At 37.2% G+C, this 27,387-nt stretch overlaps 1 protein-coding gene across 2 annotated transcripts in view; it reads left to right on the top strand.

Moving 5' to 3' along the window:
• Positions 1–25,643, top strand: part of LOC137281894 (ras-related protein Rab6) — a 51,213-nt gene extending 25,570 nt beyond the window's left edge. Inside the window, exons 3-8 of one of the 2 annotated variants that reach the window (XM_067813597.1) lie at positions 6,467–6,520; positions 8,610–8,715; positions 8,952–9,063; positions 9,856–9,949; positions 10,292–10,355; positions 19,633–25,643. In XM_067813597.1, coding sequence (XP_067669698.1) covers positions 6,467–6,520; positions 8,610–8,715; positions 8,952–9,063; positions 9,856–9,949; positions 10,292–10,355; positions 19,633–19,700 — 498 coding nt within the window. In that variant the 3' untranslated portion in view covers positions 19,701–25,643. Of the gene's footprint in view, positions 1–6,466; positions 6,521–8,609; positions 8,716–8,951; positions 9,064–9,855; positions 9,950–10,291; positions 10,356–13,663; positions 18,550–19,632 lie in introns of those variants that run through there. The other variant, XM_067813596.1, reaches the window with a different exon arrangement.
• The last annotated feature ends 1,744 nt before the right edge of the window (positions 25,644–27,387 follow it).

The raw sequence follows: 27,387 nt of genomic DNA, 5'->3' as shown, positions 1-27,387 counted from the left end.
ATATTGCCTTAAGTGGCTTAGAGTGAGTGAGTGAGTTTAGTTTTACACCACACTCAGCTATATTCCAGCTATAGGCGGCGGTCTGTAAATAAGTGACTCTGGGTCAGACAATCCAGTGATCAACAACATTAGCATTGATCTGCGCAATTGGGAACTGATGACATGTGTGAACCAAGTCAGCGTGCCTGACCATCCGATCCCTTTAGTCGCCTCTTACGACAAGCATAGTCGTCTTTTTTGGCAAACATGGGTTGCTGAAGGCCTATTCTACCCGGGGGCCTTCACGGGTCAAGTGGCTTAGAATCATACTCACTCACTATTAGTACTACCTGAAACCTGAAAGTTTTTATGAAGGATTGTCAGTTTCCTTGACAGTAAGTTTCCATTAACCCGAGGGTTTTTTTCAGGCGCACATTTTCGTAAGGTTTGAAAAGTGAACGTTGTGCGAGATTTGCGCTCGCGTGGTCCTGGATCTGCGTACGGCTATGAAATTGCACAGAAATGTAGAATATTTAATTTCCCATCCGTTGGTATAAACATAACTGCGGCTACCTCAGGGGTTTGAGAAATAGACACTGCTAAAAGTTGTCCAAAACTTTTGTGTGTTGAAAAACAGTAAGTTTCTCAGTTTTCATCGTGCACCAATTAAAGTACCCTGCTACGATTTTTTAAATTTATGAAAGTGTGAGCGAAGAAAATACAGCTTGATATCTGAACGACATAAGTGTATATGAAATGGATGTATGTGTTATCGCATAACGTCATACTCACAAAATCAAAAATGACCTGCAATAAATGTCAAAAATCGATTTTCTTCTGTGAAGTCAAACATCGACAGAGAGGTCATGCACGTATAAAGATAAGTGGGCATAACTCCGCTATGGTTTACATTAGGTCAATGTAACTCAGATCAAGTGGAGAGAATTTGCTGTGGATACGGACAGTATATTTTCATGATGTTTTGTTCACATTGAACCAAACTATTCCAATACAAATTTCCCCAATGTGAGAGGATGCCTTTTGGTAGTTTCACTATTTGTAAGAAAAGATGCCAATGTACTACATAAAAAAGCAGATAATAGCGATTTGGATGTCTCTATCCGATACATAATTTAGTTCTTAGATTCCCATAATCTCCTGTTTGGGTAGATGTATTTTGATTAATTTTGCATCATTATTAACGGAGTAACAGCCACATTTTCAAATGTAATGAAAAAACTGAAAATAATGCGACATTTTAGTTGACGTCACGACATGTTTTGTGCATTTTGTGACGTCGGAAAAAGACGAGTCTGGTTGCTGATTAGTATATATCTAACCTAATTTCTACTCAAAATATAAAATGAGTGGTTTTACCACTGAAATAGTGTCCAGAATATATCAACAATTACACGGTTTTACTACATATCTTATTGTTAGCAACACGCGCACCTGTCCAGCATCAGTTTAGCATAAATGAAAATTTCACAACACCTGAATATTCATTGAATATTCATTTAGGAAAAATACTTTTCTTCTTATGATTATGAAATTATTTCACTTCATAAGTATGCAATGAAAGGTACAAAGAGATCGCTTTTTCAGTACAGAAGTATCAGAATATGGACGTGAAGCTTGTCCAAATGAAGACATGACCTGGTTCATGTATTTTTAACAATTTTAGTATAAATATTGTTTGAGTTAGATATTGTGCCATCAGATATATTTTAATGAAATTTGAATTGACTTTATTATCGAAAAGAACTGATAATGAATCATAAAACGTTTTTGAGAAACTCGCACCTGGTCAGTCAATATTCATAATTGTTTTGTCGACGAAAACGATACAAACCAATACAATGAACAAGACATTTCCTTTATATATGCGTGCCTCTACATTGCATAAAATGTACAAATCATTTTCATTAATATTATCAGTTTTACTTATAAGTTGGGATTAAATCGCTGTTTATTAACCTGTTCATATGAAACTGCAATATTTGTCCCGACGTATTGAATATTGTACATCACAGGAACTAAAGCACACTTGTGCAGAGGCTTAAAATGTGGTACAGTGCACTTACTGAGTCAATTTCCCATGTAAATATTAGTCAAACAAGTAAAAGCTTTCAAAGAATAAAAACACATACCTTATATCCACATATGATATGATGTTGAACATGGATATATGTAGATACTGAAATCAGTTTCATGAAAAAATATGTGAACGATAAGCAAAATATACATCACAATACTAAAAGTGCAATCGGAATGGTATGGGCATTGTGTTTATTCTTGTTCAACTGACCTTCACCTCAAAGAATTTGCCTAATATGTGCAACAATGTTGACGTGTGACATCACTACCAATGACCGATTTCTTTCAAAATGGCGGCTTCGCTGACAAGGGTACACAAGATTTTGCGAGGACTTTTTCCTTGATTCAGGGATCTTTTGAACATAAATGTAAAATGTAAGTAATCAGAATTATTCTGACTATCTGTGTTTTGTTATATGTTTTTATCGTTTACATTGTAAATGACGGAAGAAGCCAGAAATGCTGTTAAGTACCATTGTCGTTCTGCGTGACTTTGCGTCAGTCATGGCGTCACGCTGCACTGAAAGTTTGACAGTTTCTTATGAGTTACCAAATGATTTCATTGTATCTGTATTTAATTTGCTATTTCTTGCTACGATACTCTTCCCAAGAATATACTAAGCGTATTGAGCCATTGTAAGCAATTATTAGACGTCTGGATGTTGGAAAATTTCCGAAAATGCTATACAGTGAAAACTTGATATCAGTGATCATTAATATGCTATTTTTGAAATTCATTACTCCCAGTATATATCCGATTTTCACATTTCAAAACACACTGCAAATAACGCTGTGCATCTCGATTTTGTACAGTTTGAAAGTTGACGACATTTATGATGAAGCCTATTTTGAAAGGCAATTTTAAGCACTTTAGCTTGGTCTGAGGTAATAGTGGATGGTATCAAGAAACTGGGAATTTATCCGCAGAATTCAAAACTGTGAAATATTTATATATGGGTGGTATATTTAGAACTTTATTGAACTTCCAAATGAGGTATGTAGGAGAAGGACATATATGTCCCTGTGGCATCCAGGGGGTAAGGACAGTAAATTTCCATTAAGGATACTTAAGTTCAGTTGAAGGTATTAACTTTCAGTGCCTGAATACATATATCCATAATGGACAATGAAGGATATGATAGTGGGTTATAAGTTGCATTGATTGTGCAGTGATAATTATCTTGTAAAGTCAGGAGAAAGACAAATGCCATGACATTTTGTCTTGTGGAAACAACATGAGGTGGACAAGTATTAGCCATTATTGATCGGCCAGAAGAAGTTTCATTAACAATGATCATTGATTAAATTCTAACAAATTTCCAATATTAGTTGAAGGACAAGTTAATTTTATATCATATTTAGCCTCAGGGTTTTCAGTAATATAATTCAAGTATTATTAATTCTTATTAATGACGACCCAGCCCGGCCCAGGGTAGAATAGGCCTTCAGCAACCCATGCTTACCATAAAAGGCAACTGTGCTTGTCGTATGAGACGACTAACGGGATTGGGTAGTCAGGCTTGCTGACCTGGTTGACACGTCACCGGTTATCAATTGCACAGATTGATGCTCATGTTGTTGATCACTGGATTGTCTGGTCCAGACTTGATTATTTACAGACCACCACCATTTAGCTGGAATATTGCTGAGTGCAATGTAAACCTAAACTCACTCACTCACTCTTATTAATGACAAACTTGATTGTATTTACCTAATCATTATTAGTAAGGAACATATATGGAAATGTGTAAATGTATGTAAAACGCTACAGGCAAATACCAAGTGTCTTGCACAGCAACATTTTCAGTCAACTAGTCCTTACAGGAACATATCCAGTAGACTTTGCAAGGTGTATTGATGATGATGCTGTTTGGCAGTTTCACTGACAGTGAAGTTTCAACAGGACTGTAGGACTGTTGTCAGTGTTTCAATAGGACTGCGAGACTGATGTCAGTTTCAGTAGGACTGTAGGACTGATGTCAGTTTCAGTAGGACTGTTAGACTGTTGTCAGTTTCAATAAGACACTAGGACTTTTGTCACTTTCAGTAGGACTGTAGGATTTCTGTCTACATTGCAGTAGGACAGCTCTCAGTTTCAACAGTACTGTAACACTGCTGTCAGTTGATATAGGACTGCAGGACTTACGTTAGTTTCAATAGAATTGTGGGACTGTTGTCAGATTCAATGGGACTGTAGGACTGATGTCACTTCAGTAAGACTGTAGTGAGATGAGAAATGATCTTTATTGCTCAACTGAAGAGCTCATTTGCACACCAGGAACTGTTGTTCAGTCGGTATTTACACATTTGCTATGTGTTACCCTTTCTGTAAATGTATGATTCAATATATTCTTATGAATAATGATTCAGACATTGTCTCTTGTAGGAATGGATTTTTGCCCATATTGAATAATTCAAGAGGTTTGGCATGAAGCTGTTTCGTTGCTTCTCAAGGTTCAAGTCAATAAATTATTGATCTTGCTGCTTAAGCGAGGTTTGAAAATGCAGTTGACTCGTCAGTATTGTTTACTTACAGTTTGTGAGGATTCAAATGATTATATTGCGAGATCGGTTTATGAAACCATGACAACCACTGTTGTATTGCTAATGATAGGATAGACTGTAAAAAATTTTTTATTGCCATATATCCTTTTCCTAAACCACGACAACCACAGTTGTATTAGTAATGATAGGATAGACTGTACAAATTTTCTATTGTATATCTGTTTCAGAAACCATGACAACCAAAAATGCATTGCTACTGATAAGGTAGAGCTCCTTGTGTCAAGGCCAGTTATTAAGTTAGATTAGATTTTTTTTATTATTAGATTGAAATGTATGTTAGCAGATGGTAATTAGCCAAGAACAGCCAAATAGTCGAATAGTGACAACATATCGCAGGGCAGTGGATCACTGATGGCGAGGTCAGTAAACATGCAGCAGAATGTTGTGAACAACGTTTGTGCTGTATATTGGAATATCCTGAAAAATGTCCTTGATATTATTGTTCTTCAGTAAGTTTTCAAGAAATAAATGATGAAACAAGATTTTCTCAGTATGGATCATTGTGATAGTGTGAAGTATCATTAAAGAGTTTAATTCAATCAGAAATGGGTACTGTACTTACAATACTTAAATTCCAAAACTTGCATACGTTCATGTCAGTTGCATATACAAGGCAACATGCAAGTTGATCTATTGTTTGTTTGAATGTAATTAGGAAATGTCAGTTAGTGCTCTCAAATAATTCAAGTTTTACAATTCTGAAAGTCTGGTGATTGTAAACAAAATGTCCCTTCTAAAAGGTCAGCCATTCCAGACCCATGAAGATCTGGGATATAATGGGTCTTCAGCAGCAATGTTTGCCACCAAAGGCGGCTATGCTTGTTGTAAGAGGTAACTAACTTGATCAGGTGGTCAGGCTCGCTGATTTGGTTGACTAATGTCATCTGTTCCCAACTGCACACTTAAATGCTCATGTTGTTGATCATTTGGTCCAGATTTGATTATTTACAGATTACTGTCATATAGTCCGAATATTGCTGAGTGTAGCGTAAAACTAAACTCACTCATCCATTCCATTTATGGAAAAGATTTGCATGGCCTAGAAAAGCTTAGAAAAGGTCATTTGTCCATTTGTGTCCATGTTGGAGAGGATGTACACCTTGATGTCAGTATTCATCAGTGTTTATGTGTATGTTATCCATAAAATTTGTCCACATTCTTCAGTGTTGGGAATTTTGCTCACCTTGACGTGTTTGGAAAAGGGTAGACTGAAAACCAGTCTCTAAAATGAACACATTTTACAGACATGAAAAAAACAGTTCCTAAACTATAATCATACAAAATAATGAGAAGGAGCCCAGAGACTGTCTTCATTTCCTGAACTCTGGTAATCTAGACTTGCCACACATTTTACAGACATGAAAAAAACAGTTCCTAAACTATAATCATACAGAGCCCAGAGACTGTCTTCATTTCCTGAACTCTGGTAATCTAGACTTGCCACATATTCTGTTTGCTAACTGACTTGTTTCCATTTACATAGATGATATGTCAGTGTTTTCACATACGTTGAAGTGAAATGCTTTCAGGACATTTCTCAAGGAAATGTGCCACACCAACCAATGCCTTTTAGAAAACTCAAGGACATTTCAAGTCAGTGTCCTAGAAAATGCATATTCATCTTCATGCCATTTTAAGCACAGTGAATGTGCTAACAGAACTGAAAGCCAGTAGTTCAAATGTTGTTTTCTTTTTGAAAATATTCTCCAGCTACAAAGCACCTGTTCAACAAGTCGCCAGCCAGTATTCCCGTTCTGTATGTTTGTATGTATCACTGATTGTTTTATGCATGGAGTATTGATTTTTGTTCTCTCTGTTTCCGCAGGCGACCATAGGTATAGACTTCCTGTCAAAGACAATGTACTTGGAAGACAGAACGGTGAGTATGCATGCCTACAGTCATGTAAACAAGAGGGTGTTTTTGTCACTGATGTGTAGTGTTGGGGTCATAGGGGGACTTATAGAGACAGTTGTCTCCTTACAACACCCCTGTAGGAACTTCAGTGTGAGGCCTCAGTGTTTGTCAACTAATTGGACCAGGTGTTCAGACCTTGAGACAGGTTTGTCTGTCCAAGACTTGAAAGACTGCTCTGACATGCCTGGAATTTTGTATACTCAGATAAGGAGACATGAATATCCAGTACACCAGTCATAAGTAATGACTGGTATGATATGTGTATCATCTGACTGATTGTTGGTGTTATACTATCAACTGCTGGTTTGAGTGGCCCTTTTCAATTAAAGCAGTGGTATAGCTGCAACTTTGCTGAACACACTCACACTCACCTTTCACACTCGCTTGTGCGCGCTCACTCACCGACTCACTTGTACACTCACTCACACCCTCACCCTCACCCACACCCTCACCCACACCTTCACCCACACCCTCACCCACACCTTCACCCACACCCTTCTGACCTCTCTCCCTCCCACTAAATTACATGAACAAGCTATATATGATGCAAAAAATGTTCAAGAAGATAACCGTGGTAAGATGTCTTATTTCATACAATGTGACATTGAGACTGGGTTATCACATTCTTCCATGAAAATTGAAAGAACCAGAAATATGAATGGTAACAGAGCTTTCAGATTGAGTTTTTGTATTGTAATGGTGTTTTGGTGGTGGCATTACAATGTGTTTATCATCATTACTTCAACTTCAAGGGTTTATATGTTTTATGTTCCTCCATCACCAGTGGAGACTTATGGACACATGGCTCTGTAGTCAGTTATTTCAACAAAAAATCAATGCCCAGCTGTAGCCGAGTTCATACAAAGTTCATCAACTGAGTAATGCCCATTTGACTTATACCCTTTCTCATTTCACTACCTTACTAAACTAAACAGATCACTGCTATGTCAGTTAATATCAGCTCAATTTGTACCAGGGTGATAGAGGAAGGTAATTCATCAAACACATTGGAGATATGCTTGGGTGATATACAGCTATATTCCTGATTCTGTTGATACAATGAAATTGGATTACTACACAGACTATTGTGATTTCATTCCTGGCCAGTCAAATGACTTAAATATCTGCTACTGTGGCTTGTTAGATCATTATTGTCTCCCGGCCCAATGCGGAACAGCGGACAATGTATTCAGCAGCATGTGTGCATCCCAGTTCCTCATGCACTGTTGAACCCAAATTTGGTGACAGCTTACATTTTGGGGATTACACAGGCACCAGTCATTTTGAGTGAACTTGACCTTATCTTCAAGGTCACAATGGCACTTTGATCACTTTTCAAACTTTTGTAAACAAGATATCGCATAAAATGTTGCACCCAGTTTTAGCCTCTGAGCTGAAAAATATATTAACATTCTAACAAATAAGGGTAATAGAGATTAGGGTACCCTGTGGAAAATGTGGACCCGCCCTAGCCCTAATACACACTAATATTGACAGCGGATATGTTCATCTGTACATTTATACCTGCTATATTCCTGAAATATCTTCACAGAAGTGAGCAATACTAAAAACTACATCACTCGAAAGGTAATGTTCTGTGTGACCAAAAGCTACCCTAGTATATATGTTAAGCAGTGAGGGACATTGCCATGCTAGTGGCAAAAACATGTGTATGTTGCAGAAAATTGATATTACAGTTCGCAAAGAGGTTTTGGATGGCAAATACTTGAAAGATAATCTCACCCTAATGTTTTTAACACAAACTCTTACTGCTGTGCTTAAGAATATACATGGTATGAACACCTGGTTTTCCGTCATACCTTGATGAGTGGTATGAATTAATGAAGTCATTTCTAATGAAAATGATAACTTAACATACAGAAACTACACCAATATTCAGTGCTCTAATGTGACACAGCTGTGTATTTTCATACACCTTATCACTTGATTGTCTGTTATTTGCAGACTGGCATCATGAACCAGTGATGTGTTACTGATGACTGACTTCTAATGGACAGTTTTGTCAAGTTGTTGTATGTTTTCTGTTGTCCAGATCCGGTTACAGCTGTGGGACACGGCAGGGCAGGAGAGGTTTAGAAGTCTCATCCCTAGTTACATCCGAGATTCCTCTGTAGCAGTAGTTGTGTATGATATAACAAGTGAGTACATCATGGTGGTGATGATGATGATGATGATGATGATGATGATGATGATTGTGTATCACCATGCTGTGATAGTGTAGGACTTTCTAGTGGTATTCCAATGTTTGTTTTTACATACAAAATACCAGTTTTTCCCAGCATCCAATGCTTATCGGAGTCACAAGAATATTTATTTAAGTGTCATGAGCTAACGTGTCCTTAATGTTTCAGCTATCGTGTATTTAATGTTTCAGATGCAAATTCCTTCCACCAAACATCCAAATGGATTGATGATGTGCGGACAGAGAGAGGGAGTGATGTCATTATAATGCTTGTAGGAAATAAAACAGATCTGTCAGATAAGAGGTTTGTTTATTTAGAGTCAGTCTATAACTTGAGTTTTATGAGGCACTATGGCAGGACATTTAATGTCATCAGAACAAGCCAACTGTTGTATGTACCACAAAAGTTGATTTAACTGGTATATGTTACAATAACCTGTATCTTGTAATTGGACCTCTTGTGATAGTCATTAAAAGGTTTTATTATATACCCATGTAAACTTGGATAGGAATACAAGGGTGCAATACAGATGATGTGGTCAAATACCATATTGTATCTCAGGTTCGGTATGGAACTCCTGCCGCTATGCTGTGACTTGTTTTATTAAGAAACAGATTAATCCAAGATAATACTATTTAAGAGGGTATAAAGTAAATACAGAACGTCATACTAGTGCATTTGGTATGTTTTGTATTGAACTCAAAGATGTCTTCTGAGCAGAGAAACAACTTGTTCATCCAACTTTAATACAAAACATTCAAATGCTCAATTATGATGTTCTATATATGTGCAGCTGTATTATTGATGTTGGATGTTCATGAATAATTGTGTCATTGTGGTGTTGAAGAAAACATTTTGGTATTGTCACAGATGCTACTTATCAATCTCTACAAATCTGTTCTTGGAACATGAATTGGGAACTTTTAAAGAGAATTTTCCACCATATTTTGTGTGTCTGTGTTGGTATAAACATAGTCAAGAATATTGATTAGGAGTATTCATCCCTTGATTATTCTGCATCCTCAACATGTGACATGTTAGGTTTAGAGTTACTTCCCTTGTTAAAGTCATGACACCCTTGCTGCTTTGTTCCAGACAAGTGACAACAGAGGAAGGGGAGAGGAAAGCAAAAGAGTTAAATGTCATGTTTATAGAAACCAGCGCCAAGGCCGGGTATAACGTCAAACAAGTAAGTAGGAGTCCCAACCACAGAAGGTCATGTTGTAGCCTAGTGATTAAACTGTTTGCTCATCATCCAAAGGCCAAGGATTCAATCCCCACTTGGGTAAAGCATGCTTAGCCTGTTCCTTGTATCCCTGTATTAATAGATCTGTTGGTCAGGTCTAAAGACTTGGTTCATAATGCTATGTTGTATACTGGCACCATGAATCGTTCTCAGTATCATTCACTATCATCCTGGACTGTTCTTTCCGATGTGCTGTGATATTACTGAAATGTGACGTTAAATGATGAATGACCAATGGGAATATAGCAGAATGTCTTTACTAATGACTGCTGGTTCCACTTTCAGTTATTCCGTCGTGTTGCAGCAGCACTACCAGGAATGGAACAAACAGAACCCAAGAAAGGCGAGAGTATCCTTGACACAATAACACGGACCATATTACTTGCTCTTATACAGGTTGTATCATGCCAGTCCATTAAAGGGCCTGACTGTAGTTGCAGAAAGATGCCTAAGCGTAGAAATGTTAGCTTTTGCCACTAACAGAAAACTGAAGCGGACATCTGTAACCTGTCTTTGGTTTAACATTGAATTCATTTCTATTGACAGTTGGCATAACACTCAAATCATGAGCATATCACATTTTGCTGAAATATATTTTAAAGACCATTGTCAGTCATAAAACAGTTATTAGAATTAGCTTGCCTTTGCTTATTTGTTGGGTGATGGTTTTTGTGGGATGTCAGAGACTCATGCTGGATTTTCTCTGCAGGCCTGGTGGCCCTGTGGGTACCGTGTTTGATATTATGGTGGACTTGTTTTACTCTTTTGGGAGTGGCCTAATTTATATATGTTTGTCATTCACCAAAATAATTTGCATGACAAGCCAGTCAAACGATGTGGAATCACATACGATATGTTGAATAATTCACAATCACAAACCCTTTTCCACTCTTAATCTGTATTTTGAAAAGCAGCATATAAGCCATTTTGAAACCTTGTACATAACATTTTGAGAGCACAAGTTCAACAATGGCCTTGTCACATTAAGGTAAGAATTGTACACTTGACTTGCATATCATGTGTGACATGTCAAAGAAAACACAGTATCTTAGGACTGATCATTAGATCTTCAAGGGCAGGAAAGGGTCGGGGATTTGTCAACAAAGTGCATAGTCCCTGTACATGCTTGAAATTTATTTTATTACTTTATGCTGATGGGGGAAAGAAATGAAATTGCATCAGAAATTTACAGTGTTTGCTACATCTTTTCAATAAGAGATTGTTCAGGATTTTGCCAATATATATGTGGGTTTTTGCATATGTAACTGAAAAAAACATATCTTTCCGCCCCTACAGCACTATAATGGTCAGTCCAAAAGAGAATCTGTTGTTGAAGTTTGCCATTGTGTCATCAAGCGATTTTTGCCTTTCAAAAATCAGTGGCTGAAGTCAATACTTTGTGTCTTCAGATTCAACTTCAGCATCTGCTTGATGTCATGGCATTTAATGTGTCACATATGGTAGTTCATGTGAAATATTTGTGGTGGACTGTTCAAGCTGTTTGTATTTTGCCATATTTACTGGCAATAATTTAATGGAGCTCCTATTTCCAGTCCCAGGCTTATTGTTGAGGTGTGGTGGTGTGCTGTGTGTGTTTGTGTACAAGTGTCTTGTAATGGTGTCTCACTCCACAATCCATCTTACGGTTCAGTGTGTGTTGGGCTCTTTATTATATGCTGAAGTGGGGTGGTCATCTTGTGGTATTAGTTTCCTCGGGAAGAACACTGCCTTGTTTAACAGACAGTAAATGGAGCTGCTTAATAGAAAATCTCATGCCTTTTCATTCAGCTGCAAACTTGTGAATCTCTTGCCCTAATACAGAGTTACAAAACTTGTGAATCTCTTGTCCTAATGTACAGCTACGAACATGTGAATCTCTTTCCCAAACATGGGGCAACACACTTGCCCTGACTCTGAGCTATGAACTTGGGAATTTCTTACCCTAACTGGAATTACCAACTTTGTTAATCTCTTACCCTGACATAGAGCTACATACTCTAATTTTATGTGCTGACATGGTCAGTAAAATCATGTCCTTTGTGTTTGTGCTACAAGCTTGTGAGTCTTCTGTACATGGATTTTAGATATTTATCAAGGTGACTGCCTGACCGTCACAATCTCGTCTGTTTGTTGGTAACCTGCCTAGCACTCAGCACTAAAGGGAATAACTTGTCACCTTGAATCTGCAGAGAAGGGTATCAGTGTTAGGGTACATGTCTGTTAGTCTTTACTCAGGACGAATACAAACAGCAAACAACTCAGTTATGAAAATAACATACTTTTAAGTGAATTTCACAAACTTGTCAAAAATGCATTCGTTAGTTACCCTTTTAGCAAGAACAGAGCAATGTATCAAATGGTCTTTATTGTACCATATTACATTGATGGGGGGTCATTTATTGTCAAAGGGAGCTAACTCCGGAGTGTCAGTTTTCAGTGAATTGTTTATGTTTAATGCAGGCAGATAATGACTTCATGGATGCCTGTGTCTGATAGTCATGGTATAATAATATAGGATCTTACTGAATTGTATACCATTGCTATGGCAACCGGCTCACTTCATCTTATCAAGCCTGCATGGTGGATAAACCTTACATACAGACAAAATGAAAGAGCCACCATACAACACAAATCTTTCAAAGTTGTTAAGTGAATAACAGTTGCTTGTTTCTTCATTCTTTCAGCGAACTAGTCCACTGGGTAGATATTATCACAAATCCTTTCTCAAGGAACACAATGAGCCACTGACTTTTGATTCACAGACCTTTTCCTAGGAGATTAAGGGATGGTACTCTTCCTTTTTTACAGAGGTCCATTATTTTCTACCATGTGTATAGTGTAGATGTCAAAGGGTGATTGTGATCCAATCAGTACATGGCATTCATCATCCACAACGATCCTTTGCACCAATTGTCCTGCATGCTAACATCTCTGCTTGAATGTTCTTGTGCTGTCCTCTCTGTCTGAGGTGCTGGTTGTAGTGTACTGATTAACTGCAAGCTGCTATAAGCATGGTTACGGTTCGAAAGTAGACCTTTGTTCATTTCCTAGGGAAGTTTATCTGCTTGTTTTAATGCAGTAATATAGTGTTTGACTTTTTCTTCTATTGAATTCAAATAATTCAGAAAAATAGTTTTAGATATTAATTGATCTCTGAATAAATCATCACTCAATTATATTACCTGATGTAATGATAGATTGTAAAACAAAAATGATATTTGATAAACTGACATAGTCAGAGTTACCTGAAAACAACATGCTTTCTACTTGTGCATGGACAGTGGATTGTCAACAAGTATTTGGCAGCTGAGATTGTTTGGCAAGTGATGGTCACATGATGCTTGGGTTTTCATAGTCTTCATTTCAAATTTTTACCTTGCATTATTTTGTGTCTCTAAGGTCCACATTAGGCCATCATCAAAGATTATTTTTATTGATCCATTTCTGAACAAATACCGAGTTAAGCACTCCCAATAAGAGCAATGCAGAAAGTTACTAAACAAAGTCTTTTTGATAGTATGTGTAAGTTTCTGTTCTGAGACTGGAAATAGAGAGGCTTATAGGTGCTTGAATAAATTAATGTAACTCTTTTCTTTTTTTAATTAATTTGATTAATGGCTGTGATTTGATTGAGTTTGACACCTTAACCCTCCCCAGTGACTGAGGTGAAACTGAAGGAGACGCCGGCCGAGCCTCAGGCACAAGAAGGAGGCTGTGCATGCTAGATGTGTCGCTGTTTCTTACTGGCTACTCTATTTGTATGAGCTGTAACCACTGGTTGTATTTTTGTACATAGAATCACTTATTTCATTGGCCACTCAGTTTTGTACAAACTGTTATCATTGGTTGTATTTTTGTACATAGCTCAAACTGGAGGAAAGCAAGAAATAGTAGCAGTCATTTTCAGGCAAATTATTTATTGTAGATATTTGTGTATTGCAAAGAGTCATCATTGTTGATAGTGTCGTGTACAGTTTCCATTTAAATGTTGAAGAAAGTATGAAAACCTCATACTTTAGGAATGAGTTCATTAAACAAAATTATGACAAATATGAAACTATATTCTTTTGTGTTCCTCATTAAACAATATCTTCAAGTTCATCCATTCCAAACTATTGTACTTTATTTAGTCAAAGAAAGGCATGCTAAATTGTCATTTCACTGAAAGATTTAATGTTTAAGTAATTATTTTGTCTTTCCTAACGATAAACATGTGCCACACTGTAGGTAGGACAGTGGGCAGAGTGTTCACCTTGCAGGCACCATAGGCCTTGGTTTGTGCCCAATCATTCACTCACTATGCAGTTGTTTCTTGGGACTTAACGAGAATGACACATTTCTTGCTCTCCTTCACTGTCTAACAGGTTTGCCAGTGATGTGTTTTGAATGTGTGTATTTTAACATCAAAATTTGCCTCTCTCTGTTGTATAGTTGTATGCTTTGATGACAACCAATGACCATGACTTTCCTTCAACTTGGCACTAAGATCTCTCTGTGGTTCATGGCTGAGTGTTGAAATGGCATGGACATTCTCAGATAAGGATAGCCTCAAGTCCTGTCCAGATTTTACAGCAGTTCATGCCTCGTGCAAAAGCACCTAATTGGTTTAGCTTTTGCCTCTTGTTTAGTTTCAGCCAATGGAAGGACTTTTCTAACGATTATGATTTCAACATAATGGAATGGTGAAATGGACATAAAGATGGTAATTTTCACATGATTATGACTTTCAAGGAAAGTTTTTGTTACCTCAATGGATCATGAGCAGATAATTAATCAAAGTGGCTGGGAGGGTGCCTGATAACTAGCGAAAGAGATGCTCTTTTATCTGTTAGTGGACAGTTCATTTTCTTAGTTTATAGGGGCAGAGATGTAGCTCAATTGGTATTTTGTCACTCCTCTGGTTTACAGGACTTAGTTCTATTCCATTTTTCAAGCTTGTCATGATAACTCTGGGGAATCTTAGCACTAAAGGGTCATGAGCTGTGGCATTTTTGATGAATGGTTCAACGTAGTATGAGATGTCTTTAAGATAAAAACCCCAATCTGGAATCACTGTCATGCTTGTACACATACCAGAAGTGTTGAGTCAGAACCACAAAGCTTTCAATAGCTCTGCAATAGTTGTAGTTTTATCATAACAAGCAAAGTTGCACAGTGACCATGGTCTTATGCCTAAACACAGACTTAGAATAGTCATAGATTTGCAGTCACTTTGTGACATGGGGCTCTGGTTTATACTTGCCTCATTTGTATAGAAGGCTGAGAATGCCTCCATACTGAGGTGACCAAGTGGAACAAGACAACGGAACACACGGAATGTGTAATGTTCTAGGGGCACATGCAAAAGTCTCACTTTTCCAGTCCTTTACTGTGGACTTTATGATACAGGAGAAGCTTTAACTCTGCATGTAGTTTGTATTGGTAGTGATGCATGTATTCATATGTATTAATTTATTTTCCTCTTACCTGTGTATGGGTGTAGATATGGGTTATGTTATGCCTGTATATATTAAGCCAGGTTAGATGTTCTATAACCACTAAAAAGATCTGTCAGTGAACACACATCATTATTTACTACTTAGTAATGGATTTGTCAGCAATGTCAAAGTGACATTTTAGCACTATATTTGGGTCAATCAGTTACATAATATTTGTGATGATGTCCTAAACAGGTTCGCAAAAATTAATAGTAGTGGAACACTTAAACATATTTATGCTGACCTGTTGATGTATTTGGAGAGAAAGCATGGAACTGCTCCAGCGGAAAACAGTACATTTTGTAAATGTAATAGAGATCCTAGAATGTTTGGCAGTGGTTTCAGCACACCAGTTACTGGTAATTCATGCAGTGGTATGTTTTTGTCACTTGAATAATGTTCATTGAGGCTAGCAGCTGACATTAATTTGGGTTTGTGGATAATCTAGGGGTTAGTCCTCATAACACCAGGATTGGAATCAAGTGAGGTACCAAATTTGGTGTCAATTCGCAGTGTTCCTTGCAGTAATATTGCTGAACTGTCACTAACAGCTGAGTCCAATGATATCAATAGAGTCAGCATTTTACAGAATATACATCTGCGACTGTTCCTTTGTTGCCAGTGTGTTGCTTTCACACAAACTGAAAACACCAAAGGCTTTAACCAGATGGGAAAAAATCAAAGGATTCATTTGGCAAAATTCTTTGGCACAAACACATGCAGATTGGTTTGTCAAGTGTTTGCACATAGTGTTAATTTAGGGGAAGATCTTGGGTTCCAGGAAGGAAATGAAGGTCAGATAATCAGTAATCAACTATATCAAGTGGTGTTTATTGTTTGATGTCTATACATGTGATTGATATGAGGGTGTGTCAGAATTTACAGTTTTGGGTGGTAACATGTAGACGTCTGTTCCTTGGAACAGCTAATCATGTAGCAATACTTGAGATGATATGTAACCAAGTAAAGTTAGAATGGGTTGCTGAAGACTCCTGGTTTTTTTTGTTACATTCCACCTTTTGCGTCATGTACTACTTTTCCCACCTTGATACTTTTTCTGTTTTAAACTGAAAAATATGATCAAAACTGATCCGTATGGCAATTAAAATGTCTTTAGACTGTTTTTAAGCATTCTTGTCCTGAATGAAAGCAGAGCGAACAAAGTCAGTGATTTGTTTTGTGACAAAACATTGACCAAACTCACATCCTGTAAAGTACTTTATCATTTGTGTTCTGACAGTCTTTGAAAGTTCATTTGAGTCATTTTTACATATCATTGACTGCACACAAGTAGGAACGTTGTCAGTTGAAATGAATTTGATTGGAAATATAAACAAATTGTTCACAGTGAAATACTTGCTCATGCTCAAATTATTGTTATGTTCAGCAAATGAAAACAGCTGATGACCTATAACCTCAGTTATATGCAAATAAATACATAGTACATGTTGAGAATTAGCATCTATATTGAATAGCATGTTTAATAAAAGAAATCATGACTTATAAGCACAATTATAAGTAGAAGAAATGTGTTATACATTTTCAAATTCATGGATTGATCAACTTAAGACAATGAATGACATATAATAGCAGATGTCCTTGTACTTGATGCATGTTTAAATTGATTGCTTGCTTGGCTGAAAAAGACGACCAATGACTTCTACATACAACTTTTGTTTGGTTTATAGATATGTTTCAAGGATGTGAGCTTCTTTTTAGTTTCTCGAACTTCTTCCATTTCAAGTAAATGTTCTAGGTTTGTGTTAATAATGGTGTAGTAATTTGTGCATTATTCCAGAGTAATATATATCTTAATTATCACATGGGAAATAGTCTCAGTACAATGTGTCACACCTTTATCTGCCATAACTTCAAATCATTTCATGGTATAAATTGTGTACATGAGGGTCTGACCGATTTGGGATATGCTTGACGATTCCTAGGTTGTCTTTGCCTATTTTGTATTTCTAACATTGTTTTGTTTCTTGTCAGTGTCACACGCGGCAATATTCCATCAATATGGGTACAGATTGTAAATAACAGAAAGTAAAACAATCGAGACTTAACAACTTGAGATATGCCCGATCATTTGGTATGACTCTCTAGTTTCATGGGTGTGTATGACGAAGGCCTGTTTCTTGGCTTCAGGTGAGAGCCAATAGGGTGTGCGTGCACTGCTCTCATCACTGTCACACTGGCCTGTGCCAAGGCCATGTAGCCTGTCAGTGCTATAAGGCTGAACTAATCATAAGTGTCAATGTTCTCCACTGCTTGAAGAATATATTCAGATTCTCGGAAGTGTTTTTCTAATTGTACGCTGCACTGCCCACTTCGGTTACAATTCACATGCAGATATAGTGCTGAAATGAAATCATGGATTACAACAGTTTTGTGTTGTTAATTCTGATGACTTAAATCCATTCACTAAATTTTCTGAATGTAGGGTGCAACTGATGTTTATTAACCCAGACAGTAAGTCTAACCTAAGCAGGGGTCAGCAGCACTGACAACATCTATGCAAATTGCATTCAGATGCAAGGGAATTCAATTGAAAGTTTCAGAAAAATAATTCAAAAAGTGTTCTTACTTTTCTGATAATCAATATTATTGTTTTGTTTTAATTAACAGTTTTACTTCTTGTTTATCCCATGTGAATTGTAAAATTTACTTGAATTAGACAAGTATATTCAGACAAATATGCAGCATTCGAAAGCATTGAATTACATCATGGAGAAAAGGTGTTAATTTAACAACTGGAAACATAAAAGAAATCCTTTCTGTCAAGTTTCAGTTTTTCTATATTACCTTATATTGACCTATGGTTAAAACTGTTATATCATCCCAGGCGCTAAGGATGCAACATGTTGAGATTATCTGAAATATGTTCCATATATTGTGTATCAACCTGTTGGCTCAGTATTTGAAAGGAGGAAGTTAGTGTGACAGATACTTGTTAATATGGGGGTGTAACTGTGGTGTGATGGTAATGTTGCACTGGCATGCAGTCCATTGGCATGTAGCATTGTATGTTGCCATGCTTTTATATCAAATAAAATGGAAAACTGACCTGTGTTTTTGTTGTCATTTCCGTCGAGGCTCTCACTGTGTGTTCATGTTGATATTTTTTCAGTGAGAGTTAAGTAGGAAATCCTTATTGCATGGATTAAGCATGTTCTTACTTCAAAAGCAGTAGATCATCACTCTCAGATATCTGCCTTTTTTTTTTTTTCATTCTGTAGGTTGAAGTTTCAAATTAGTGATGAATATTGTTTGAATTTGTCCTAATATCAATGACAATAGTAGGTGTTTGTGGAAATGGTAGCAAGTCTTCTGGGCTGTGTGAACCAAACTAGTTGCATACCAAAGTGTTTTATGTCCAGACCTAGGCCTGATGTCTTTAATAAGCAATCAGTAATTTGTTCATTTATTTAGCTCAACAGGTCATGTGGCTGTTGTCCATCGTCCATCCTTACTTTGACAGATATCAGTTGATTTTGTCAAATCTGGTTTTATGGGAAGCTCACAAACTTATTGGGTTAGAAATCAAATTGCATTTTTCAAAATTAAGTGCATCAGTTGGCTACTGCCAGATGGTGACTTAAACATGGAAACTATGATAGAGAGATAAGTTTGGCAGTGACAAGTCGATTGTTACGTAATGATGGTTTCAAATACTATTGTTTGTCGTCAGATGTTAACGCAACAGAGTTTAGCCAATTTTGACCATGTGGAAAACCATGCCGTAACCAGACAGATGAGTTGGTTACAACCAGTTATCAATAATATAGCTTTAAGTTGATTTCTGGATACCTGGTCAGATTTGATATATCACTGTCGGTAAGGTAATGTGGTTTAATGTGGTTTATTTTACAGGAAATGACCTGGGACACATTTCTGAACAACTCATGCTGATGAATTTAGATCAGAATTACCTTATGAACACAGTACAGGTCACTCCAGCCTGAAGCGAAAAATACAGACACCTTCATAGTTCCTGTTTCCTGAGACAAACCGTTTGAGTACAGATTCAAAATAATGTCTGTTTTGCTTATTTGACCTGTAGAATTTCAAGAACGAGCATGCATTGACAAGTTTGTTTTCAGTCATATGAATCATATCTACCTGTTTTTTTTCCTTGACTTGTACAAGATATTGAACTGGAGCCTCTCAAGCCCCCAATAGACCATGCAGAAGCAGAAGGCGGTTGCTCTTGCTAACCTACTCTCGCCTTGTGATGTCATCACCAAATCAACCAATCGCCATTTGCGTTTCATCTCCACCATTGGTCCATGATGCCCTGTTGAGGGTGGGCCATTATGTCCGCTATATCTGACAGCAACAGCAGTATCCATAACCATGTGACACGTCATGTGATGATGTTGTGCTTGCTGTGGTGTTTGTCTGAACAATATAAGTTCCGTATTGCACACAGGTCAGCACAGCTTGCAATAGGTTTCGTTTCTGATTGGTTTGATGTTGGTGGATACTGTCTTCAGCAGACAGTTGTACTGTATTCCATGTACGGTTTTGGAGATAGTTGAGACAGTTTAAGAAAATGAGTATATTTTGATATTTACATGGTCATTGTGATGTCACAATGATGTTTGTTGATGTTTTTTACTTCATGCTATGCTATGTTTTATGTTATATTAACCTAAAACAATGTGATAATTATTTCCTTTCAACATCATCGCATTGTCTGCATGATGCTTAGAATGAATTGGAATTTTTTCTGTCTTAATTATTCACTCAAAGATGACAGTTTCTCAAGCATTATGAAAGTTACAGGTGGTTCCAGCATCAATTTGCATCAATCAGAAATACCAGAAATCATGAAGAAACCTTAAAGAAATTTATATATGTACACTCTGATGGACAGTAAGTGATGATGACGATGATGATGATGATGATGATGATGATGATGTATTGTGACCAGAGTCTGAATGTATTAAGTTATAATGACATGATGTAATCATCTCCTCTTCACATTGTTGTCAAATATTTCCTCATGACTTATTATACTGACACTCTGATTCCATTAACAGGGATTTACCATAAGTCCTGTATTTGAGGGTCCCAGGGACGCATGCTTATAATTTTCAGGGGTCCTAAACAAGAAAATGTGGGTCCCATACTCTTAAATAATATCATTAATACTGTTATTGTATTTTGTATCATGATCAACTCATTAATTGCGACAATAATGAAATTGCAAGCGATACCATAACCCAGCATGAGCAAACTCAGTGATAACTTACTATTACTTAATTAAAATTTTGTCAAAAGCATTTGGACTTTTTTTGCGTCTCTGTGGATGCAGTGATAAATTGTATTGCATCCACAGTCAATTTTATGTGTATAGGATGCAGGAACTTGCAGCCAGTAAATCCCTGCCGTTAAGTTATATATGTTGACATCACAATCAGATTATTTCTAATATCAGTCTTGTGACCATGTCCTTTGTCCTGATCTGATTATGACTATGCAATTGTTTATAAAGCATTGTTTGCTCATTGTCTGATTACATCATCAGCCTAAGCCAGCAATGTTTTTGAACCCTTGTTATATCAGTCAGTAAGATATTACAGTGTAATTGAAACAACCAATCAGAACATTTCAAGAGGATGTTAGGAACTGGCAGAACAGGACAACTATTCCACAACTCCAACAACTGGCTCAGGACACCATCATGAACAGTACCAGCAGAAACAACAGCAACAGCATTTGTAATCAGAATGGCAAGGTTGGTTCACTCAGTGAGAGACTATGCAAGTTATTTAGTGTCATAATTTCCCCATTTATGTGACAGTAATGTATTACCTAGTAATTGGGTTAACATTGTTAGAAAGTCTTGTTAGACTACACAGTGTGTATTGGTTTAGCTGTAGATGAAATATAAAGCACCTGTCTGTACTGATTCTGCACCCAATATCTGCATTTCAGCAATGGCTGACTCTTTCTTGAAGTTTGGCGTCTGAAAACAAACATTTGAGTATAAGCTTCAGAAAATGCTCAGGTCATATCGGATGAAATACAGTCTGAATTGAGACTATCTCTCCTGTTGATGTCAGTTTGTGAAAGGCTCAACTGTCTTTCACATTGTGGTTGGATTTAAGTTTTGATATGTTCTTCCCTCATGTAGGTACTCAATGTTTAGATTATAACTGAACTCCTGTTTTAACAAGTTCTTTAACTACATGCATAATTGTTTTGCAGGCTGAGATCTAAAACATATACCATTAAAGTGATTAACACAGATTAAATTCCATGTCTTTGATCAAGGCTCCCATATTTACCTTCCAACTGTCCTAACAACAAATATTGTAAAGATATGTACATTTGTCAGATATTCTTTTGTACATGATGCAGTGTTTATATATCCTTGGTAATGAGGAATGCATTGTCCATTATCTTCACTGACAGAAATCCCACATCCTTTCAAGACTACTGTTTGTTGATTTAAAGTTTTTATGCATGTGTTGATTTCACTAGTTATGCTACACACTGCAGGCATGCTTGTTATTTTGACCTTGTACTAGAACATGTGCCATGTCACAAAGCAATCTTACTGCAAGACAATTGTATGCTCTGACCTACAAGACTTGTCACTCTTAAATTGTGTTGTGGATTGGAGGCCTGGCTATTTTAATTCAGTTTTTCTTGAGCTATATTGATTAAGATTGCAATATGTTTTGATAGACCTACATCTTTTTTCTGCGAGCCTTGTAACAAAGATGTGTTGTTACCTCACATCTGGAATGAAACCATGGCAAATATGTCAACCCCAAAATAACCAGATGGTGGTAGGTCACAACTGTTTTATACTGAATTTTAAAAAGTGGTCATGGGTATTATGTAGTACAGTACTGTGTTTCAAGTCTTGCTTTCACTATCGTCAGGCTTGTTTCCAGTGTCAGTATCATGTGGCAAGAGTTAATTGCCCCTTGTCACCATTGTGTGGCATGGATTAAATCCCTTTTTGCTGTTGTTGAGAGTTAATTCCCTTCCTACTAGTGGCAAGCGTTTATTCCTTCCTCACTTGTGTAAGAGTAAATACCCTTGTCACTTGTGGTAGAATTAATTCCCTCCTTGAGACACCCTCCTTGGTAATCAGCTAGTGCATACTCAGCTTTAAAACGTAACTTTTGTACATGCTATGTTCTACCCTTTGTCCATGTTTGTGAATATATTCCATGAACTGTGGGTTTAAAGCTCAGGAATTTCTGCATATTATTTTGTTTGATTTGTCACCAGTTAGTGTTGTATCGACGAATGACCTGTTCAAGTAAACACACGTTATTGTGCACAGTGTCCCCCCGGACCCATTCTCCTGCAACAATGACTTAGTTGATCCTAGAAATCCATAGCTTAAACTGATATGGAGGAAACAAATGTGTATAGGTAAATTGCTATATAGACAGTGATGTAGACTGTCAAGGCTAGCATGTTCTGCCTGCTAGTGCAAGCAACAAATGTCCCCTACGTCAGTTTGGGATTTCTTCCCTAAGAAATCAGGAGACCCTTCCTGACAAATACCATTCATAACGTGTGTGGAGCAATGCTTATTGCAAAAGTCACTGGATTGTCTGGCCATGGTCCCCCAGATAGGTTCATGGTATGGCTCCAGAAAGTATCGCTAAATGTATCTCATGTCCCCAGGAGACTACTTGTGGTCAGAGATATCTTACAGGATCATGGGCTTGTGCTTTTGATTGCATGTAGTTCCTCAGCAGAAAGTTACACATTCATCAACCACTGGTATGTCTGATCCAGATTGTATTGTTTGCAGACTGCTTTTTATTGCAATTATTTTTACTGCAAACAATTAAATTGAACTATTTTTAATATATATATGAGGTTTGTTTTGCACGTAAACAAATTCCATACAGCTGAGGGCTTTTGCATATGTAATTCTGTGACGCCAGGAGTTGATTGTTAACTTTCATTGCTGTACTTACTACATGATGTATTGTGGATATGCTCTGCCAGCATGACAGTTGCTGCTTTTTTCTCCCAGAAGTGCAACTTGGTATTATGTTTTTTGTCACCACGTAGATGTTTGTATTTAATGTTGAGACAGCCCAAGTGATACCTCAGTAGAGTTTATGTTCTGTGCAAATGTGGCAAAAAAAAAATGAGAGCTTCAGGTTATTTCCTAACAACACCCCTGATGCTGCATTCAACTTACTCAGATCTTAATACAGGATTGAGTGATACCGTTACAAAGAACAGCTGAAAGATGCCCACCAGTGTCAAATATCTCATGGTGACATAAAGTATGCACAGTGGACATCTCTTGATTACTAAATGCCACAACAGGACAGGACACGAGAAATTGCAAGACAGGTTGTGAAGTCTGTTGCTGAATCTGCTTGAAAATGGAGACCATTTAGTGTTACCTGTGTCTGGTGATTAACGTCAGAATTACTGCATGTGAACAATATTATCTTCCCTTTCCTGCCTCATATTTGAATATGAACGAATATCTTCACTTTCCTGTTTTGTTTTTAATACACTAGAACAAACTTGCATGGATCACCTTTGTCCATGTTATCAACCTTGAGTTTTGAAGTTTCAGTTTGAAGGTTGTGAGTTTGGGTTTAACACCACTTGTGACAGTATTCCATTTACCTCACAGCATGAAAGTGGGGTGGAACGGGGCCATAACAGAGCTGCATCAATTTGTATGTCCCTGACGTGCTAAATGTTTCTCCTTGTCAGTAAAATCAAAATCTATCAGTAAGTAAAAGGGGTAGTATTACAGGTTGAATGAAATCAAAATGTTTCTCTTCTATTATCTTTTTCTGTAGTTTTAGGTCTGCTGATGTCATACCGTGTCATCACACAATACCCACACAATGCCCTTACTCACAACATTAGGGATAACAATGCACTGCCTCAGTGTTAGTTCCACAAGAGTTGTGGCAACACATGCATTTCACCACTTGGGTAGGTGTAGGAGTGATGTAGTCGATTCACTACAACCATTAGTTTAAATGTCAGCATATACTGGTTAACAGGTTTTCTGTTTTCTGGAACATGATAATTCATTGAAGCCCTCATGGAACCATGACTATCCGTAATGATATATGCACATACATGTTTCTTTTAAAATGTTGCATGCTGTTTTAAAGTTCCTATTGATATTTGCAATCAATGATGTTGGGATTTTCATCACAGATGTTCTCTCTTAAGAGTGCAAAAGAAATTCAGACTGACACATTTTTCATCAGTGTGTTTATTTATCAGTTTCGGAATATTTTAAAGGTAGGTTTGACAATTTATGCAATATAGTGTTAATGATGAAGTGTATGGTTTTAAGACTTTGCACAACAGTTTGTGTATTGTAATAAATGTGGAGCTTGGTGTACATGCATGTGGTTTAAGAAATATTCGTTAATGGAAGTACTTGTGCATTCAGGGCATGTTTTATTAATCATTTTGTTTCGCATTCAGCTGTTACTGTAAATATGATCTTAACATATAAATTGTTGTATAAATGTTTTCTATGTATACACAAGGGGGATGAACCCTTGGATGTACCCTGGTAACCATGGAAACACAATGAAAATACGAAGACTCCAGAACCTACTTTTGTTTTCTGGACAAATTTTGTGATATCCTCATGAGGCCAAGAAGGTATTTATCTGTTTCTCATTTTCAAAATATAATATAACCAAATCCCCCATGCATTTATGCACAACAAAGGGGGGTAACTGAAAGGACTGCGATAGTGTGTAATTTTTCCAACTTTGTAATCTGTTTTGTAGAACATCTTTAAATTTTGACAAACCAATAACAAATAAGATTAGACTTTCAATGATACTGAAACGAGCGACAAATGATTTTTGTGACCTATGTGATACAGTGTAGATAAACTAGGGACACATGTTATAAGTGTACGGAATACTCCCAACCTTGTATAGAGCTTCAAGCATTATGTGTGATGTTATGCTTTTGTCAAATGAAGAAGGTGGTTGCTTGTAACATGACCATTGATTAATACCTGTGTGTCGCTCTGAGACCTTGCTCAGCACACCCTACACACTATATACTGCTTAAGATATTCCTCAAATTGTAAATCAGTTGTCATGACAACAAATAGCTGATTAAGAGACTGTCTGCTCTTTGTTGGGGAAGTAATAAACATCATTCACTTACACTGGACTTTGTTGTTCAGTGTTTACAGTGTTCAGTTTTTTCATGTATGCCATGTCTGTACATGGAAATGAATTTCAAGGAAACTTGATTCTTTCATGTCATTTTACGTAATCTGTAGTGACAGATTAACATTAACAATATGAAAGATGTTGGTGTGACAGATTTTATAGTTCGTTTGGCTCAAAAGCGGACTGATGAATTGCAGTGTAACTCCAAAGCGAATAAGCATAACCTACTCAATGAAATGCTGATCATAATCAAAACATCCTACCAGCTCTTTGAGGTGTTTGCAGAATTTTTGTCGTAATAATAAAACAGTTGTTTATTAAAATACCATAAAAAATATTGACACAGTCCACTGTTTATTACGAGAGATGAGTGCAGAGAAGGCACGGCCAAGTGTTTGAGAGGCACGTGAACAAGCGCCGAGAAAGTTATTCATTAATCTGCGTCCATGCTTTCTCGCTTGCCTGGCTGTCCCTTTCTCTGCACTCCTCCTTCGTAACAAATGGTGAACTGTGGCAATATTTTAATGATAGTTTGTTAAACACCTTTTTTATTTTGGGGAAAAATATTTTGCAAAAGCCACAGAGTTGGAATGATGTTCTGATTTTGATCAGCGTTTCACAGAGTATGTTATGTTCATTAGTTTTCGAGCTGGATTGCATTTCATCGGTCCGCTTTTGAGCCAAACGAACTATACAAGATAGTAATATATAAGAATCAGACAATTTTTTTCTGCACACCATCCAAAACGTCACTACACAACATGGCTCGTGTACGAAGGACACATTGTGCCGGAAAGCGCACGTAAAATCTCGGAATCCCCCACACCAAACGCCTTGTCGTCCCGGTAACAATCTTTTGGACGTTACTGTAAGGGCCAGTGGGGACAACTGTACCCCCGCACACTAAATCATAGTTTAGTTTGGTTCAAATGGAAACAGACCTGTGAACACCTTATTTTGTACAGTGAAATGATATTCATTAAAGCGCACGCGCGCGCACACACACACACACACGTTTGATCTGCCACCGTTGAAAGAATTGTTCTACCTCACGTTCATAGAACGGATACCTTGAGGAAAAGAACTGTTTGTCACTTCTCAGGGCGAAACGAATTAAACTGCTTTGTTCATGTGCTTTACAAGTTTAGTTTTTTTGTTTTGTTTTGTTTTGTTGTTTTATTTTTTATTTATTTTTTTTTTAATAGTACAAAACAACAGGATGACGTCGCGTAACAGGTGAATTGAAATACACGATGGGGTGAGATGCACTGCTAAGTACTATTTTGTGAAACGAAATATCAGGAGCCATTATGTCGTGGGCATGGGAGGCGGTCTCGTTTAGCATGTGCCACTTTCGCATCAGTTACATGATTCAAAATTTTAACAACACTCGTTGATAATGCGATATTTGATTCCCGTTTTACTGATAAGAAGAAAGACTGATGTGTACGACTTGCAAGATGACACGGTCAGATTTGCTTTGTGAGAAGAGTAACATTGCAGGAACACAGATTACTGACAATGGAATACCCTGGATATATCGAGGATGAAGTTAAAGAGGAGCAAAAGGAGACAACAGCAATATATCTTGCGCTGTATGCTCAAGCAGATAACAGCAATTGGGTCCACTGCGTGTGATCAGGTCGTTAACAGCATTAGAGTAATAAAGAATGTTGTGCATGGGTGAGGCAACAGTAATAGAGAATGTTTTGCACGAGTGAGGTAGCAGTAATAG

This window comes from Haliotis asinina, chromosome 4, assembly GCF_037392515.1.
Source record: "Haliotis asinina isolate JCU_RB_2024 chromosome 4, JCU_Hal_asi_v2, whole genome shotgun sequence".
NCBI classification, from domain to species: Eukaryota; Metazoa; Mollusca; class Gastropoda; order Lepetellida; family Haliotidae; genus Haliotis; species Haliotis asinina.
Note: the sequence above shows the minus strand (reverse complement) of the source record. Positions and strands in the feature narration are given on the sequence as shown.